Raw genomic sequence first — 19747 nt, forward strand, 5'->3', positions numbered from 1 at the left:
GTCAGCGTACTTGATGTGACCTTTATTCTTCTTGTTGAAGCCGGCGATGCTTGTGCAGCAGAAATAACAATCATCATGATGATTCTGCGGCTCACGCCATATCATGGGCACCGCAAATGGCATGCTCGCGCGCTTGCCCACCAACCACTGAGTCAAGGTTGTGTGACAGCTTGTGCAGCAGATATGTGGTGCCCAGCTCTGTTCTTGGTCCCCCACCTTACACCCGAAGTAGTGAAAGTAGGCGGCCTTCATTTTCACTGCTGTAGATATACTTCGCTGTTGATCTTTTTTGGTATACCGACCACAGACATAACAGAAGTTGTCAGGATGATTGGTACAGGAACGCCTACTCATCTTTATCTGAAAGAAAGAAATATAACACAAGTTAACAACAATTGTACGAAATAGACATGTTAAAGACATATGTAAATTTCATTGAAATCCTGACTTCTAGGCAATGGGAATATTTCTGTTCCTGAAAATCCTGACGTGATACAGCAAAACGGTTATGATTTTTGAAATCAGCGTACCCAAATTAGTCTTAATCACTTTACACATCTCCAGTAAAAAATTTTTTTTGAAATTTGTTGTTCAGTGTAATTCAGCAAAAAAAGGGGCTTGAACTCAGAAACCTAGGATCCCAAACCACCACTTGAATTACAAAGCCAACACCAGGTTATAAATTATATATTGTGTTATTATAAAACTTAGCAGGAGCAGATAAAACCCATGGAGAGAGAGAGAGAGAGAGAGAGAGAGAGAGAGAGAGAGAGAGAGAGAGAGAGAGAGAGAGAGAGAGAGAGAGAGAGAGAGAGAGAGAGAGAGAGAGAGAGAGAGAGAGAGAGAGAGAGAGAGAGAGAGAGAGAGAGAGAGAGAGAGAGAGAGAGAGAGAGAGAGAGAGAGAGAGAGAGAGAGAGAGAGAGAGAGAGAGAGGAAGAAGAAGAAGAAGAAGAAAAGAAAAGAAAAGGAGGGGAGGGAAAGAGAAAGAGAAAGAGAAAGAGAGAACAGTGCATTGGAGAAGAGAAGAGGTGGGGTCGGGGGAGGGATTCCGGCAGACTGTAGAGGCCTAAAAGGTGGTTGTCTGGTTATATGTGCACAGTATAAACGATTTACAGTGTCTAATGAATAATAGTGGTGACTCTCTCTCTACATGGTGCGTTGTCCGAGGGTCGGTGTCACGGCAAGGATTACCTTGGGTGGTTTGCCATTGCTTTCCCAGTGAGAATCCAGAAAAGGAACTTGTAAATTTATCCAGGGTACCGGCGATAACTCGCCGACTGTTCGTGAAAACACTGGGATAACGTTCAGCGAATGTAAGCAGATGGGACAAACAGTTTTACCTCCATCAAAGAGAGGACCGCGTACTTTGCGATGCGTCACCCCAGCCGCGCGGCACCAATGCGATAGTTTATAGACAGGTCGGGATTCCAAGCCATACGAGTGAGCTAAAAGTCATGTACGTTACCTGTGCATCGGGACAAGTGGACACTATCAGCGAATTAAGGTATTCTCGAGAAAATTAACAAGTTCCCCGCGGTGTTTCAATGACATAACATATAGATTCTTGTAGATCTGAGCAACGTCGCTAGAACTAAACAAACAAGTTATATGTGCGACATATTGCTGAAGGGATGACGGTTTTTTTTTTTTTTTTTGAACGCAGAAGGAAGGCGATGAAATGATAATGGAGTGACGAAGTTTCTGAAAGAGAGAAAGAGAGAGAGAAAAAAAAACCAAGACGTGAGGGGAGGTACGGAGAGAAAGGTGAAGGAAGAGGTGGAGGCCCGTCGGCCATGGCGTCGCGGCGGCCGCACATCGCCTCTCCCTCTTCCTCGCCATCTCCCTCGTTCGAGGCCGTAGGTGGTGATGGCCAGGCAGGAACAACGACGACCACGACGGCGACGACGACGGCTGAAGGGGAGGGCGGGAAAGAGCTGTTCGAAGCGTGCAGGAACGGCGACGTGGCCAAAGTGAGGAGGCTCGTTGGGCCACAGAACGTGAACGGGCGCGACACGACGGGCCGCAAGTCGAGTCCGCTGCATTTCGCGGCCGGTACGATCCTCTCACTCCTCGAGTCCCGTCGTGACTGTTCATGGCCGTTGTTTTATCCTCGTTGTTATTGAATTTTAGTTTAATGTCATGAATGTTTGTGTGAGGCCAAAACACGTCGCCTTGACCAGATTGGTCGTTTACATTGGACAATCAATTCGGTGGGTTTTGTTTGTTTATGACGTCACAATCGTATAATGTAGTCATTGTCACCTTTCCCAGCTTGGGGCGAAGGCGCTGTAGCCTTGTTTGACTTAACATGCAGTGTGACCGCAGCTTTCAGAAAATATCTGCTTTCTTGTCTTTCTTTCTTTCTTTATTTCCTTCTTTCTTTCTTTTTGAGGAGTTTTACTTGTTCTCGTGGTTTTTGCTTGGACTTTGATTTGTATCCAATAGTTTCACATGCGGCCTGATTTGTACACCTTCATTGTTCTTGTTTTATATGTATATATTTTAATATTTACTCTTGCCTTTTTGAGGGTGTTTTCCCCAATGGCTGGTTATTAATACAGCAAGATGATGATGTTTTCACATTATTTAATGTCATTTACACTTGGGTAAGGTCCCATGTATTCCATGCATTTGCTACCTACACCACTGAAGGTAGACGGCGGTTATGTGTCACCCCTGTGTCTGTCTGTCTGTCTGTCTGTCTGTCTGTCTGTCTGTCTGTCTCTGTGAGCAGGATATCTCAAAAAAAAGTAATGGGCAGATTCGGCCAAAACTTGGTGGACAGGTTGGGTGTGTGATGAGGCCACGTTGATTGAATTTTGGTGACGATCCGAATTCAGATCCAGACACGAGAATTTGTAAAAAAAATCTCCAAGTGATTCTTCGCCATTGAGAGAGATGGGGCCAAAAACGATACATCTCGCATGATATTTAATAATGTTGGGGACGAGTTGTGACAGAATTTGGTGGAGAGGTTGGGTATGTGATGAGGACAAATTGATTAGATTTTTGGTTCAGATGCGGATCCAGAACCGACGGATCGGTGGGATCCAAAACGCAAACCTTTCAGCCTGGTGGAGGCATACTATATACTCCACCGAGCGTCGTTCTAGTTTAGTTTTCTGAATTTGTAAATGTTGAAGGATCTCAAGTCCAGCAAGTTGTGCGTAAATAACAGTTTTTCAACTGCATTGGGATATTGTGGACGGGTGGTATTGAATTGTATTTTTTCTTCACACACACTCACAAATGGTCCTGGTGAAATGACAGTTGGTGAATGATTGTTCATCCAAACCGAGTGTTTGACGTTCACATGTTACTGACCCTGTTGCCTCGTTGTCACGGTGGAGGTTTAAGTTGATTTTGTGATTAGATTAGTGTTGATGAGTATGATGTTCTTCATGAGATGTAATTGTTGAGTCGACTTTGAAGCTGAGATTATGTTAATTGTTGCATTTTTTTTTTTTTGGCAAATCAGTGATATTGTGGACCACGTGGTAACCGATGTCGTGAAATCCTGTTGCGCTTGATAAAGTGACGTACGTTTGTCCATGAGAAAACAGGTTTTTCCAGGTGAAGCCAACTCTTTGCAGTATTTGTCCACAGGCCTTAGGGTCATTCCGTGCCAACTCACCTAAATTTCAAAAACCTCCCCAGGTCACCTCAGATTTTGCTGGAAAAATTCTTAAATGTAGATCTATATAGCTCTACCCACCATGCCAAAGATTTGCTTTCAATTCCTCATAGTTTAAAAAATATCTATCTTTAGAGACCTTTGACATTTGGCCCTAAAAATCCCAAATGTGAAAAACACATTTTTTTTTTCAACTTCAGGGGCTTATTATTTTATAATGGACTCCTCTAGAAAGTTAATATTGCAAATATTTACTAATTGGCATCCAAAATTTTCAATTATGGCATCAGCCTCTGGGATGCATATTTGTCACTCTATAGGAAGCTAAAAATTGCTTTTGGGCAAAAATGAGCTAAAATAAGGTGAAACTATAGTAGCCCTCCTGAAAATATGGAACAACTTAGATTTTTTCCTCATAACACAGTGATTATAGGGTCATTATGTATCCATAGATACATTTTTGCTGGGATAATACAGTTAGGTGATGAATTATAAAAGTTTTAACATAAGCCATTGCCTCCGAGGCTCTAAAATGGACTAATTTTGTCCCCTGGTTTGACCATGTGGCGAGGGGTTTAGGATCTTAATTTTTTTTCTAAAGATTGCCTTGTAGAAGATGTGTCTACTGACCGAATAATTTTATCTAACGCCCATGGCTTCATATTAAAATAATTTTTTATTTACATGCACGTTTTTTTTTATTTATAATTATTCACTTTTTTCATATTCATGAGCTTATAAATATGAAACTGAACACTCGAGCAAAGTGATACTGCAGATATTTATAAACTGGCAAATGAAATTTAAAGATCTGTTATCAGAATGCCTGATAAATGCACATGTTTCTATCTGTAGGAAGTTGAAAATGCCACTTTGACCAAAAATGGTGAATATGCAGGGGGCATTAACTGATGTTATGTCACAACTTAGATTATTGTTCTCATAAATTAATAATTATAAGTACACTTTTTATTCAAAAATAAATTATTGTAATGCTAATCCAAACATATGCTTGGGTTTTAATTAAAAAAAAACATTTCCTACAGTTCTCTATTTGAAGTCATTAGTTATGACATACACCACGAGATGGAGTAATGGTCTATCACAACACTAGGGGCAGCACAGTCAACCTGTCTCTGTTTGTGTGTTTGGAGAACAAAGGAGAGGAGGAAACAAAGGAAATGGATGCAGAAAAACCTGGGCCCAGTGGCACAAGTTTGATAAGTAGATGCACTGTTGGAACCAAATTAGACCAGGAGTGTCACAAGACCTATTATACAAGGAAGGTTGGGCTAAAACAAGTTGCTGCTTTGGAGAAGTAGTCACAAGAATTGATTTCATAGAGATCAGGAATTACTTTAAAATTATTAATATTCATTGTCTCTGTGTATCTGTAAATAAAAACGCTGCTACTCAACTAATCAAATTTGTTCTAATTTATAATTTGCAATCACTTACGAAAGTAATCATGAGCATGTATTTATGAATAAATAACATCCTTATCACTAATGTCTAATTAGAAGCATAATTTAGCCTCATTCGCACCCCTGCAAGTTCACCTTGTTTTGTAGTTTGTACCAAGTGGGCCAAATTGCCATATTTGGCTTCATAAAACTAGGAGTATGTGCTTTCTCGAGACATTCTGATGCCACAATCTGAAATTTTGTATACCAGTTTATAAAATTCTGCAGTAACTCTTTCCTGGATAGTTCCATTTAAGATTTATAAACTTCTGAATATGAAAAAAGTGTATAATTATAAAAAAACGTGCATGTAAATAAAAATTTATTTTACTATGAAGCCATGGGCGTTAGATAAAATTATTCGGTCAGTCGACACATCTTGTATGAGGTAACCTTTAGAAAAAAAAATGAAGATCCTAAACCCCTAGCCACATGGTCAAACCAGGGGACAAAATTGGTCCATTTTAGATCCTCGGAGGCAATGGCTTATGTTAAAACTTTTATAATTCATCACCTAACTGTATTAACCCAGCAAAAATGTATCTATGGATACATAATGACCCTATAATCACTGTGTTATGAAGAAAAAAATTCTAAGTTGTTCCATATTTTCAGGAGGGCTCCTATAGTTTCACCTTATTTTAGCTCGTTTTGGCCAAAAAGCCATTATTAGCTTCCTATAGAGTGAGAAATATGCATCCCAGAAGCTATCTGATGCCATAATTGAAATATTTGGATGCCAATTAGTAAATATTTGCAATATTTGCTTTCTAGAGGAGTCCATTATATTATAAGCCACTGAAGTTGGAAAAAAATGGGTTTTTCACATTTGGCATTTTTAGGGCCAAATTTCAAAGGTCTCTAGAGATAGATATTTTTTAAACCTTGAGGAATTGAAAGCTAACCTTTTGCATGGTAGGTAGAGCCATATAGATCTACATTTAAGAAATTTTTCAGCAAAATCTGAGGGGGTGACCTGGGGACCCTTAGGCGAGTTGGCACGGAATGACCCCTTATTTAGTGTCCTGGCAAATGCTGGTCGAATTGGGAAATGGCGATGATGTGGCTGAAATGATGTAGTTGAAATTTTTGGAAACGGCTTGGCGATGATGTAACTGCGCAACAAATAACTTGTCAAGATAAACCAAATTAACGTATAATGTACGTTTAATGATGACCCCCCCCCCCCCATCAGAATATTTGTCAAATGTCAGCATCTGGGCAGTTAATATAAAATTGCTTGTTTGTATGTGTAAATAAATGCAATCCATCGCTTTGCTGACGTGGATATTAAGGGGGGTGGGGTGGGGGAGTAAGAAGGGGAGGGGTGGGGGGGAAGGGAAGGGGGGAAGGGAAGGGGGGAAGGGTCCATCCAGCCACACATGGAGATGACCACTTTTCGGACATAACCATTGTCCAGATGCGTTTGGAGAGAGGGACCGGACCGTTGGAAGAGAGATGTGAAGTGGGGGATTCTGGCAGATATGACATCCAGTTTAATGGCACACACATTGATGAAATGCTGGGATGACAGTTTATAGCTGTGTCGGGATTTGAACCCAGGCTCTACAGCTTAGAGTGAGCTTGCGTACCTATCGGCTATCCTGCCGTGATATTAACGAGACGTTTTATTTTTACCTCCACCACCGATGGTGAATGAGGTTATGTTTTCACCCCTTTGTCTGTCTGTCTGTCTCTGTCTGCCTTTTTGCTTGCTTGTTTATGTCCAGGATATCTGAAAAAGTTGTGGACGGATTCGGATGAAATTTTGTGGACAGGTTGTGTGTATGACAAGGACGAGCCATGATTAGATTTTGGTGAAGATCCGAATCTGGATCTGATAATTTTTAAGTGATTCTTCACCATTGAGAGATAGGGCCAAAAACGATATATAGCATGATATCTCAAAAATGTATTGGGCCTGATATGTTCTCGTGGATCAGGTATTGCGTGGTTGATGTATGCGCTCTTCCGATTTCCCTTCTAGTTTTTTTTTGTACTTGTCCAAGGAAATGGTTGATAAGGAACTGCTGATTTCGCAAGCGATTGCTGATCCGTCATTAAAAACACACCTCCCGGAAATGCCTGAAATATGAAATATGTCCGAATTACAAAAATGATTTAAATATATATATATATTTTAGCAGTCAGAAAGGCTGCCAAGTTCAATTATGGAGCTTAAATTTTGTAATTCGCAGTTTCAAAGATTTTTGAGATTGATACGTGCGAAAATTAAATATATCCACCAACGCTGGCGTCTTCGGGCGTTTATAAGCATTGCAATGTATCCAGCGATTCGTAGCTATGATGAACAGGCATTCAATAATATGAGTGTGGAAGGTGAAAAAAAAAACTTTCACGTTAAGAAATCGTTGTGGCCTGTTCTAAGTCAAGACATGGTTGAGCAGGTTGAACAAAATGGCGAATTAAGAGCCGAATGAGGTAACCAGGATGCGCCTGATAAAGGATATAATTAAATAAAGCTGTTAATTATCTTCCAAATTGGAGTTTTAGTTGATCCAAACACCCAATTTTTACTCATGCACTCCCTTGGTATACATGCAACGTTTCAAGCTGCTGGTTTCATGGTTTTGGACGCAGCACAACGCAACGCAACGCAACACCATCCTCATGTTCCTCAGACTTCAGACCTTCCCAAATCTGCACTCGGAAGGGGGGAGCAACATTGGACATGACTCCATTTATCTTGCAAGACAAGTCCCAACCCTTGTCTGAAAACCTGCATGTACTGTACAAAATTCAACCCTCGTCTAATGTGTCACTCTGCTAATCCTACTCATTCATCCACTAAGTCACGGAACTTAACTGCATTAAGTCCGGAGGCAATTTTTGTAAATAACACGTGGTTGTGATGATCGTGGATGTACCAGGAGGGCTTCTCCTCCCTCCTTCCTCCTCCCTCCTCCCTCTTTCTTCCTTCCTCCTTCCTCCTTCCTCTTCCTCCTTCCTCTTCCTCCTTCCTCTTCCTCCTTCCTCTTCCTCCTTCCTCTTCCTCCTTCCTCTTCCTCCTTCCTCTTCCTCCTTCCTCCTTCCTCTTCCTCCCCCCCCATACCCAGTCAGTATTAGACCCCCTCCCCAACGCTGTTTATCAGGACCCTGGGTCCTGCACTACAAGTGTCCTCGGTCACCACACGGTCTGCCGGCACCTGGAACGCTGCTCGCCAAAATGGGTTCTCCAGAATTGGAGTTCTTCAGGCCGCACGGCCCCAAAAATTGTACAAAAGGGCCCATTTGTCACAATATCATGGCTGGCTGGTGTGGCTCTCTTTGCAGGCATCTACTTGCTCTGTTGCGGCATCCCATGCCAAAGGGGTTTACCCCAATTCTACCCGAGTTCCCCTGCTATTTTCCAATACCTTAGGGGCGGGCTCTGTATTTCCCATTCGTTAAGTGCCTTCTCTGGCATGTGGCGCCACGAGTTATTTTCCCTGCCACTCAGGCCCACTCTGCAAAAGCCCCGGCCCGTCCAGGCTTTCTGGTCCACTCGGCCCGGTGTATAACCGGTACTGGAATAACCTTCCCATAACTTGCTGTGAGCCACATCCCCAGCCCAACAATGAACCGATGCATCATTTAAAATGAACTTTGCTCCTCTCAGCATCAATGCCGGGAAGGGCATCCCATTCCGTAATGTCAATCCCCTCTCGCTGCCATAAACCTGATGGTGGGGGTGGGGGGGTGTTCCTCCTATTCATACATGCCCTCTTCACACTGTTCAATTAATATAATCCCTAAAAAAAAATGGTTCACAGTTCACGCACCTCATTCATTCACCTCATGACATTAATTTCTCTCATTCTTTATCTCGTCGGGATGGGAAGAGGAAGTCAGAGGAAGGCGACTACTCTAACGTCGGCCAATTGTAACGCCAAACCAGAACTGCACTCAGTGGAGCACATACCTTCGCCAGGCTGAACAGTTTGTTTTGCATCCCACTGATTGGCCGGATCTGGATCCGGACCTGAACCAAAATTTAATATGCTTATTGTCACCTTCCCAACTCCTCCACCTAGTTTTGTCATAACTCGTCCACAAAGTTTTTGAAACGTGCTACATAAAATTTTTGGCCCCATCTCTCAATGGTGATCAATAATCACTTTTAAAATATTACAAAATTCTCGTTTTCAGATCTTCACCAAAATCAAATATATTTGTCCTTGTCACACACCCAACCTGTCCACCAAGTTTTATCCAAATCCATCCAACTTTTTTTAGATATCCTGCTCATAGACAGACGGGTGAAAACATAACCTCCATCCACCTTCGTTGGCGGACGTAATAATTCGCACCCCACAATATGTGAATTTACAATGTCTTCTACATCTCCTCTATCTCTCAAAATCGTTCCCCGTCATCCTGCTGATTCACGGTCCCATGCCTAAATTATCCCTGCAGAGCCTTGTGGGTTCCCCACGGAGAACTCAGCAGCCACAGCTGCCACACTCAGCGCTCGTGCATTGAAACCTCCACAAAGTCCACACGGGACGCTTCGTGGAGATCCTGCTGCCCAGGTCACTACACCCACTTGGGCTGTGTGCACTCCACAAGCTTCTGTGCATGCTCCGTGGGGAACCCACCTGACCCCTTGCTGCATGTCTTTGTGTCCCCACCCACCAGTTCTCGTGGGGGACACCATTCAAATCTGCCTGATATCTTCCCCCTCCCTTTTTGTGGGGCTATTGGGGGATCTATCCCCTCCTCAATTTTCCTGGTGGCCCCATCCTTGTCTCCCAGGCTTACTGGCGCTACGAAACGTACACAAACTGCTCCATTTCCTTTTAGACTCCAGATTTTCCACGAAGTCCAGTGGTAGCATGTTAACCCCAGTCTAATTATCCTACTGGGGTCCGCATGCATGCTCTGTCCTGTGGAAACTCCCTGTTTTCCCCTCGGCTCACCCCGAGCTGAAACAATGCTCACTTATCCCTAGGGAAGCCGCTTTAACCTTGCTTGTCTGCGTTCTTCCTTCCTCACCAACGTCCATACGATTTTACACTAACCATGGCTCTGCACACACCAACTTTTCACAATAGATGCAAAAATCTAGTACAATTTTTATTGTGGCCCCGGCACTATACAATTATATATTTATAACCGTCTTCACAGCTCCCGTAGTTTTCTCGCCCCCTCCCAGCATGATTAATCGTATATATCATCATTTTATACTTACCCTGTACATGTACAAGCCCCAGATATTGTTGAGGGGCCGGGACGTCGGTCACGAGCACGACCGCTGGACGGAGCCGCAGGTCTGCCCAACCGATCGCCCAGAATTCAGATCGTACTTCTCCGGAAAACTCCAGAGAATACGGGTCCTCTATCGAACCGAAATTCGCCAATGGATAGACCACGTGGGGTCGGGTCGATTGCCAATTTCAATTTACCTAAATACCCACGTGGTCCAACTACCGGGGAAATTCACTCTCGAGGGAACTCGTACGAAAACGAGCCGCTTAGCACGTCGTTCCGTGTGCGATTCCGAGTGGTTTAATCGCCGAGAACCGTCTGTCCCGATTGTCCCGTTACAACGGCCACGGCAGTGGCCTGCTAATTCCCCGGCACGCGACATGCTAAGTCAATGAAAGAATTGACACGAACGAGCTGAAAACATTTAACAAATGGTGGTTTATTTATACAATAGGTGGGGAATAAAGGAGGCATGAAAGAGCAGAACTAAACTGACTAAAGCAAGGCAATGCAAATATATACAGTACAAGCACTTAACAGTTTTGCTACTTACCAGACGGGCCCACGGACACGCGCACAAAATTGGACCACCCGGTCTTTATTAGGACCTTCAACCCAGAGGACAGCCCGGGCTGAGGACCAGGATGGCTGGCTACCTGGCCGCGAACGCGTGAGTGGATGTTCCCTCCTTCCGGGAACTCTGGTCACCGAAGGACTGGTGCGGCGCAACCGAACCCAGCCGAGGTGAGACGAGGTGATCGCGTGGAAGAGGAGGCGGAGGAGGATGAGGAGGACCAGACAAGACAGGCTTCCCCGAGATGAGTGCTCCAGCGAGATGACGACCGAGTCCAGCTAGAATGAGATGGGTCGCTCGAGATGATGCTCCTCCTCGCTTCTTCCTTCCCTTCGCTTCTCCTCAAGTTTCGTCTCTCTCTGTCTCGTCCCTTTCTGCATCGTTGCAAGCTTCCTTTATACACTCCGGTGCGCTCGACCCTCCCCCTCCCTGGCGCGCGGGGGGTTGACCTTGCTTTCTCCAGCTCTGCCCCAACGGTCGTTCTTGTTTACGTCGCTGAATCTCGGGGTGGGAGGTGGTCGTCTTCCGCTGCCGCATTGTTCTTCTCTTGTAGTGTTCCGATAAAACTCCTATCTATTAAAATAAATCGCAGCGCATTTACATTGATTCACCCTTTAGACAAGGGGGCGGGAGCTATCTATAAAATACATACTTCCCGAAATATCTGCGCAAAAGGACCTGAATGTTGAGTGTGATGATGGCTTCCAGATTTGCAACAATATGTCCTTCCCATTAGTGTTCAGAAGCACCTAATCCAGATACACGATCCATCGGGGGGTTGTGTAGCGCACGTCTGTCCACACGGTCCTTGCACCGACCCACATGGTCTGGAGTGCAGTACGAGCAGTTGCTCCTTTGGCAAACTGAGAAAGTTCTCGAAGTGAGTCATTCCAGGTGACATTCCTTATGCCGGACACGTCGTCCATTTTATTTCACCTCAAACCAAACTCTTCAGCTTCCTGGGTTTTTCAGCTCACCGATCATTTTTTGGCAGATTACATCATTTTGAAGGTCTCAAATTATGTTGGTAGGAAATTTTCAGACATGAGACAAACACGTTAAAAAGGGTGAGCAACCATAGTGACTTGCATTTTTATTTGTACATCATCCAGGGTTCTCGGAAGAGCTGAATTGCAGGTCGAGGCATCATATGGAGATTGCCGCGAGGAGTAACCTTCAGAGTTAATCCGATTGGATGAATTTTATCTACCACTACTATTACAACAGCAATGCCCACAATTAATCCTACTTTCCTGTGTGGTTGGCTGAGGGGGAATCTTTTGACCCCCAAACCTTTCACAAACCGGCTCCCTTGGTTTCCGGTTCAAATGTCTCAGATTTGGGCAGGAATTTGTAATCTGTTCAGCATGCCGGCAATAATTCGCCTACTCTTTGCAAAATACACCACGGAATCATTAACTTCAATTATTGGTAGCAAGCGACAGTTTATTGTCCATCTGAGGACGGCACACTTTGTGATGCAATGCCCCACCTGCGAAGAAACGATCCTGTTTATCGTCTGGTCAGGAATTGAACCCAGACTGGGCAGGTCAACAGTAAATTCACAACTTCCATGCCGTCCTGTTGGAATGATTATGTAATTCGAGTTGCGGAACAAAAACATTATGAAGGGCGATGAATCGGTTAAAAATAAAATAAAATCGACATCATAAAGCACCTTTAATATTTGCATTTTGGTTGTTTAATCGTTGCTGCCCTTTTGCAAATGTTGTCATTCGCTGAACTCTAGTGTAATGCAGCCTAAAAATCATTCGGTCATTGACTATGATGTCTTTGACTTTGAATTAAACTAAAATGTACATTGTTTCCATCGGCTCATTCTGACAATCCTGATTTGTGCATTCAGCAGTTCTGCAGTCACAGTCCAAGGGAATTTGCATTAGGACAAAAAAAGGACATCCCAAAATAGCATCAACTGTTCCTACTTGCTCAGCCAGCTTTTTACTTGTTTTAAAATTTTTTATTTGACGCGTGCAACTTTGCAAGTCATTGAGAATCAGTTGTTCCCATGACGAATACAATTGTAATAATTAATGTCCATTTTAAATAGCAAGATGATGTCAATGGTGCTTCTTCTTCCAATTATGGTATTGTGTTATACAAGCCAGCCAGATGGCACCAGACTATCGTCTTTTGAAAATCGTAGTTCAGCACGACAAATGCTCTCAACCAAAATGTTTTTTCTCATTCAGGTGGCCATGTCCTCCCCTCCCCACCCCGTTCCTAAATGAAAGATAAAAATTTGTCTTACCAAAAAAAAGAAGTTCTTTTTCGTTTGATCACACGGTTGCAGGATGGTCAATCAGCAATTTTAACATCAGATTTTAGACGCCTGTGCTCCATATGCAGCTTCCCATGTGAGTAACCTTGGAGTGGTGGTTTTGATATCAGATCCAAGTCTTTCAACAATCGCACCGAAGGTAAACCGCTTGTATTGAATCATCTCATCACTCAACCCTTACATTTAATGCCCTGAAAGCATTTTTGGTGGTTTGGCATTGTTCTGAAACTTTTTGTTTTTTCGAAGCTTAACCTATAGGGGTCGAAGTACATGGAGGAACTGCTTTAAAATGTCATTAGACTGTCCAAGCTCATGATAATGAACTGAAACTATTTCGTTTCCTATTTGGTGTATTGTTACCTCTGCCACCAAAGGTGGAGGTTATGTTTTCATCCCTTTCTGTCTATTTGTTATCTTGCCAAAACAAAGTTTTTGCAAGATATGTTAGTCAGCTTGTATGTTTTTTTTCTTTTTATCTTGCCAAAACGAAGTTTTTGCAAGATATGTTAGTCAGCTTGTGTTTTTTTTATTTTTTTTTATTTTTTTTTATTTTTTTTTTTTTTTTTTGTTTGTCTGTAATCACGTATAAAAAATTCTGCAGAGCACAGTTATCATTGGAAATTTTTGTAACTTCGCATATCAGAGGCCTATAGAGGTCCCTTTCAGTGCACAAAACTTTGAAGGTCAAGGTCAAAGGTCAAGGTCACTTTGGCGCAAATCAGGGGAGTCGACAAAACCCTTATTTTTTGAGTCATTTTGATTGGATCGTCTTCAAACTTCATGGGAATATAGTTCATGGTCTGGCGCTCAGCTGATTAATTTTTGGTGGCGATTGGCCTTGACCTTCATGGTTAGCACCTCAGGTCAAACATATTTGACCCCAAGGTCAAATTTTCAAGTTTTAGGAACCATATCGTGTAGTACCTCAAATTGAACACCTCGATGAGTGCTTTCTAGATATGTCAAGCTTGAGACATTATGACGTCATTTGGTGACGTTATGAGGCAAAAGCATATTTTTCATGGTTACTCTGTAGAACGATTCTCATCGGAATCTCTCGTAGGCAGATATTCCTCAAGGAGTCGCTCCTGGTTGATAGCAGCTCTGTTCACCTCAGTGTGACCTTAAAGAAGTCACACGTGGTCACCTTTTGGCAAGATACGGGTCACCCTGCAGGTGACATTGGTTTATTTGTCTGTCTGTTTGTTTGTCTGCGCGCAGGATATCTCAAAAAGTTGTGGACAGATTTGGATGAAGTTTGGTGGACACATTGGGTGTGTGATAAGAAAGAACTGATTCGATTTTGGTGAAGATCCGATTCTGGATCCGGATACGAGAATTATTTAATTTTTAAAGTGATTCTTCATCATTGCGAGATAGGGCCAAAAACGATACAGTACTGTATAGCATGATATTTCAAAAATGTAATGGGCCCGATATGTTCTTGTGGATCAGGTCTTACGTGGCGGGGGTATGCGCTCTACCGAGTACCCTTCTAGTTTGTTCCTGTCTTGGGTCAAATTTGGATTACAGTACTTGGTAAATAGGTGTTCAGTTTCTATTCTGTTATATGGTATTTGCCATTAGGATATTCATCTGTTCGATACTGTTTGTACACAGCAGTATTAGCCTGTATTCCTTCCTTCCTTCAATACAAGTGCTTTTTCATCAGGATGAAGATCATCGTATTGAGGGGCATGTTATGAAATGATGCACTTTTGAGTGTTGGTTTGTATTGCATCATGGGCATGGGGTAATGTGACGTACAGACGGCATGAAAACCGAGTGAACCGTAATGTTTGTGTTCGTAAAAATTGGTTCAGAACGTTTTGTGAATACATGCTGAGTGATGGCTGGCTCTCACAATTATGTAAGGGAAGGAGTAAATCTCTTGACCAGATAGTGCTTTGAAAGGGAGTGTGACTTGTCAACATTTGGTGTACCCCCCCCCCCTCCTCCCGATGAGGCTCTGCATTGTTAAATGCTGTTTTGTTGTAGCAACCAAAGGCAACAGAAATGTTTTGCATGGTTGGATTGTTTTGCTGAAGCTCTCTCTGCCATACTGATTCCAGGTCATTCATTCCATGGGAGGGAAATGAGTCAGTCAATGTTTACTGGAGCATAAGCCAGAGGTTGTGAAGATTGATGCAACACATTCTTGGTTTCGTCATATGACATGCATGTTTTATTCCAAATTTAATACCGATAGTGAACATCTCTGTAAATAGCAACCGAACGCTGCCAGTCTGATTCAGATCTATGTCGCTTCTGTTAAGTGACTTGTATTTGGAAGGCCATCGACTGACCAAGAGAAATGCAGATTTATTATTATTGTTATTTTTTTTTTGTTACTCGTGCCAATTTACAGTATATAATGAAATTTGTTTCATAATCCATATTTTCATGGCATTCCAAAAAAGGAATGCAAAAATATGTATAACGTTGCTTTTAAAGTTGATTGCTCAGCACAAAATTGACAAATGCTATTGGCTTGGAGGAGGATATCTGCAAATTTATTTTAGTGTTACCATGAATGAATGAATGAATGACTTGTAAGGTTTATAACCCATGTTCATTAAATCATTTTTGTGTGCAGCCTGTGGTTGGTAGCTTGCATAATTGCTGAGAGTGTGGCTGTGCTGCTAATGCAGTGCCCCCCTTGAGGTTAGGGCAGGAATTTGTTGATGTTGCCGGCGATAGCTCACCTCTTTACAAAGGACACCGTGGGGTCTTTAAGGTCCACCATCCGATACTGGTGCGCAGGTCGCCGGTTTAACGTCCACCTGAGGGAGGGCACACGCTGATGATACATTGGGCTGACCGTATATAGCTGGGTCGGGATTCAAACACGCACCATATGGGGGTCGGGATTCAAACGCACACCATATGGGGGTCGGGATTCAAATGCATGTCACACGGCTTGGAGGCAAGTGTGCATACCCCTTGACCATCCAGACGGCCCTAGAACCCAGGTTAAACTTCTTATACTGATGTGTTTTTTTGAGAAATTTGTATCTGCACTTGTCGCTTCATAAAATGTTGCTCCATGCAATTCCATTTCACGCATTGGCCACACTAATGAAAATCTTGTGTGCATCTGCTCTTCCATGCAATGCAAAACTGAACTGTAATGGTGCTTGCCTGACATTACAGTAACTCCCTGAAATATTTTGGCACATCATGGAGGTTGGACGTGACGAAAGGACAGTCCACCTTTCCATCGAATGATCCATCGCAGGGTTTGCCAGCTCCCCTTGAGATTCTCTGCAGATGGAATGTGCTGTTCTGTCAGATCCGTGATCACACTCATCGTCTTTCATCTTCTGCTTCATGACGGCGATCCTCACAATTGATTTTGGTGTTGGAAAAACTAATTGCATTATGGTGATGAAAGTGGCCCCATTATTTTTCCCTCTTGGAACTCTGACCACCTCCCTCTGAAACTGAACAATGAGACTTTTTCCCTGATGAGATTGTTTATTCAGTTATACAGGTTGTACTGGCATGCATACATTTTTAATGTAATTTAATTTATTTATTTATTGCAAATTCAAGCGGGTCTAATAATTTTGGCAGTTTCGTTGGTGGACGGTCACATAAAACATCATTCATATACCACAGTGATAACGATAACGTAAAGAAACAAATGAATCGGGGAATTTTCCATGGGAGGAGGAGGAGGAGGAGGAGGAGGAGGAGGAGGAGGGTGGTATAGGGGTGGAGGGGGGGGTGGTGGTGGTGAGGTTGAGATTCAAGGTTGAGAGCACCTTTTAAAATGATTAAAAGAAGGGTGCATGGCCAGAGTGAGAGTGAAAGAAAATGAAGGAAATGAGAAAATACTGGTTGCCATTTTCTCATTTCCCTTTTCCATCGGCTTTTGTTCTGACTGTTTCAGCCATTCACTTGTGCCCAGGAACCTTGCTTTATCACATATAATTTTGAATGTCCTTAAAAACAAAAACAAAAAATACCTTGCAGTATATTGTTTGTTCACCACTTCAAAGAGGATTGGTGAGGGTCGAGCTGTGGCACGTCTGTTTTTACTTTGCATCTCTTTGGAGATCTTTGTCGTTCTTTGCTAACGTTAGGTTATAAACAAAACAAAACATTTTAAAAAATAAGTTTTATACACTTTATCATTACTGCACCAGATATACTCGTTTGATGCATAGTAATGGGAAGTAATCTGGAACAGGCCTTTTAACTCTTGGTAAATTTCATGGACAATGGTCTCTCCAAATAGACTATTAAGTAAATTTCAAATGTGTAATTGCAATCCTGAAAGTCATGTCCCACTTTCATGTATATTTTATTTACTTATTCGATTAATGTCATTGCTCGACATTTTCACAAGCTTCAGTGTACTTCTTCCACTGTTGAATCAAGATGGTGCAGATGCTACACACTTACCTTTTGAGCTCTTTGTTTTGGATTAGATTCTCAATCTGACGATAAATGGATGATTTTGGATGTTTGATGGATGATTCACAGAGAGGTTGTTGTTACATGACAAAGTGCACCGTCTCCGAAGGATGTTAAATTGGGGACTCATCTGCTAACAACACTTAGTAGATGTCAAAGATATGTCTTGTGAAGAAAATTGGGTGAGGTGTCATTGGCATGTGAGCCAAATTCCAAATTTGTGCCCTAACTTACTTGGGGTACTGCATCAGCGGCACATTGGTGCTCCCTATGAATGAGGCTACCAGCGACCACTTGCTGCATACAACATAGGGAGTCCATCATTCTTTTTTTATCGCAGCACATAAGATTTCTTTCTGAAATGTCGTCGATGGCGTGGACATTGAAGTCTTAATATCAAAAGATATTTCCTTTTAAGCTTGATGAATATTTGTATTCCCAAAAAGATTGTTGCATTTCATGTGTGTATTTAATTTTTATTTATTTATTCCACATGACTATGAACTTAAGTACCGATGCCTTCTTAACGGAAACTTTCTACCACTACTACATCTGGTGCAGACCATGCAATGCCATTATTTTATTTTCTTAAATGGTGTATGGTGTGAGAAACTTGATATAACTTGTACAAGAAGTCCTTGTTACCTTCACCACCGAAGGCGAAGAAGGTTATGTTGTCACCACTCTCTGTCTGTTTGTTTGTGTGCAGGATATCTCAAAAAGTTGTGGACGGATCCGGATGAAATTTGGGCGGCAGGGTGGGTGACAAGGGCAAACTGATTAGATTTTGGTGAAGATCCGGATCTGGATATGAGAATTATTTAATTTTTGAAGTGATTCTTCAACGTTGAGAGATGGGGCCAAAAACGATATATAGCACGATATTTCAAAAATGTATTTGGCCCGATATGTTCTCGTGGATCAGGCATTACGTGGCGGAGGTATGCGCTCCACCGAGTGCCCTTCTCGTTTATTGCAATTCAATTTTTATTGCCATAATATTCAATTTTGCTCAACATGTTTCGCTTTACTGCTATGCTATCGTAAAAAAAAAAAAATTCAAACCGCAGGTGCAAGTTACTTCCAGCTGAGCAGCAGCCAACAAGAACCATCTCAGATGCACAGAGACTCGTTTTCACTCCACTGCAAATGTATCCACCTGGACCCATTTGGTCGAAGACTATCAGTCTGTGAACGGGAGCTAACATTTTTTATTTATGCCATGCATGTGTAGAGGTACATACACAATTTTTATTACATATTTATTTATAAACCGCCCCACCACAAATGGAAGTCTGGTCCAATAACAACGTGCAGGTTGTATTTTTGCAACCCAATATGACCATTTATACAGTTGATGGACCAGAGTTATTGGTAAATTTAAAGCCTATTGCCTGATGCGTACCATGAGGCAAGTCAAACGTGAAACTGACTGCAAAAACAAGTCCACAATTGAGGGGTTTTGATGGGCGTTCAACATGAAGAAAGCCTCACAAAACATGAAGGATTCGTGGGCAGTGGCGAGTACCTCTAAAATGAACGCTGTGTGGCCTGTGTCCGCAATTCCACAGACTTTGCTAATGTTCTTGCTACTGGAACCAAAATCCTTCCACCAACCACTCCTTTCCACTAATGATCACCCCAATCACCCATGAAGAGTGAATTTGTTTAAAAAAAAAAAAAATTCTATTTACATACAAGATGTCTTCTTATGAGAGCCATTTCTGTGTCACCATTTTTCTCAGAGATCGTGAAACGGATCTTCTTCAAACTTTCAGAGGTTCATCAGTGAGTGCATGGGAGAGTTTTAGGAAAAAAAAATTAAATTTTTATTAATTTATTTTAATTATTATTATTTTTTTCATTGTGTCGAAGTCTTTTTGATTTAATGATAGTTGTATTCAAGTACAGATGCGTATAAATACAAAACCATTACCAGACGTTTAGATACAAATAAACCTCTTCCGGAACAGGTTGAAGTTGATGGTACATCATCATCTTCTTCCTGAACGGCACCATATTTATAGATTGGTGGCAAACTTAACCCAAAAACGTCAACGGCACATTAGCTAGCATCCATTTGATGAATAACATCTAATTACACTTCCAAGCTGTTAATTTTTGCATTATAGTGACACTTTTAC

General features: G+C 42.2%; 1 protein-coding gene across 3 annotated transcripts in view; it reads left to right on the forward strand.

Annotated features, from left to right (window-relative positions):
• Positions 1-1423: 1423 nt before the first annotated feature.
• TNKS2 (tankyrase 2) overlaps positions 1424-19747 on the forward strand; it is a 225371-nt gene continuing 207047 nt past the window's right edge. Inside the window, exons 1-2 of one of the 3 annotated variants that reach the window (XM_085848622.1) lie at positions 1424-1504; positions 1664-2052. In XM_085848622.1, coding sequence (XP_085704748.1) covers positions 1794-2052 — 259 coding nt within the window. In that variant the 5' untranslated portion in view covers positions 1424-1504; positions 1664-1793. Of the gene's footprint in view, positions 1505-1586; positions 2053-19747 lie in introns of those variants that run through there. The other 2 variants (XM_085848623.1, XM_085848621.1) reach the window with 2 other exon arrangements.

The sequence above is a fragment of the Eptatretus burgeri genome, chromosome 12 (genome assembly GCF_056783735.1).
Source record: "Eptatretus burgeri isolate ZD-2024b chromosome 12, Ebu_testis_v1, whole genome shotgun sequence".
NCBI classification, from domain to species: Eukaryota; Metazoa; Chordata; class Myxini; order Myxiniformes; family Myxinidae; genus Eptatretus; species Eptatretus burgeri.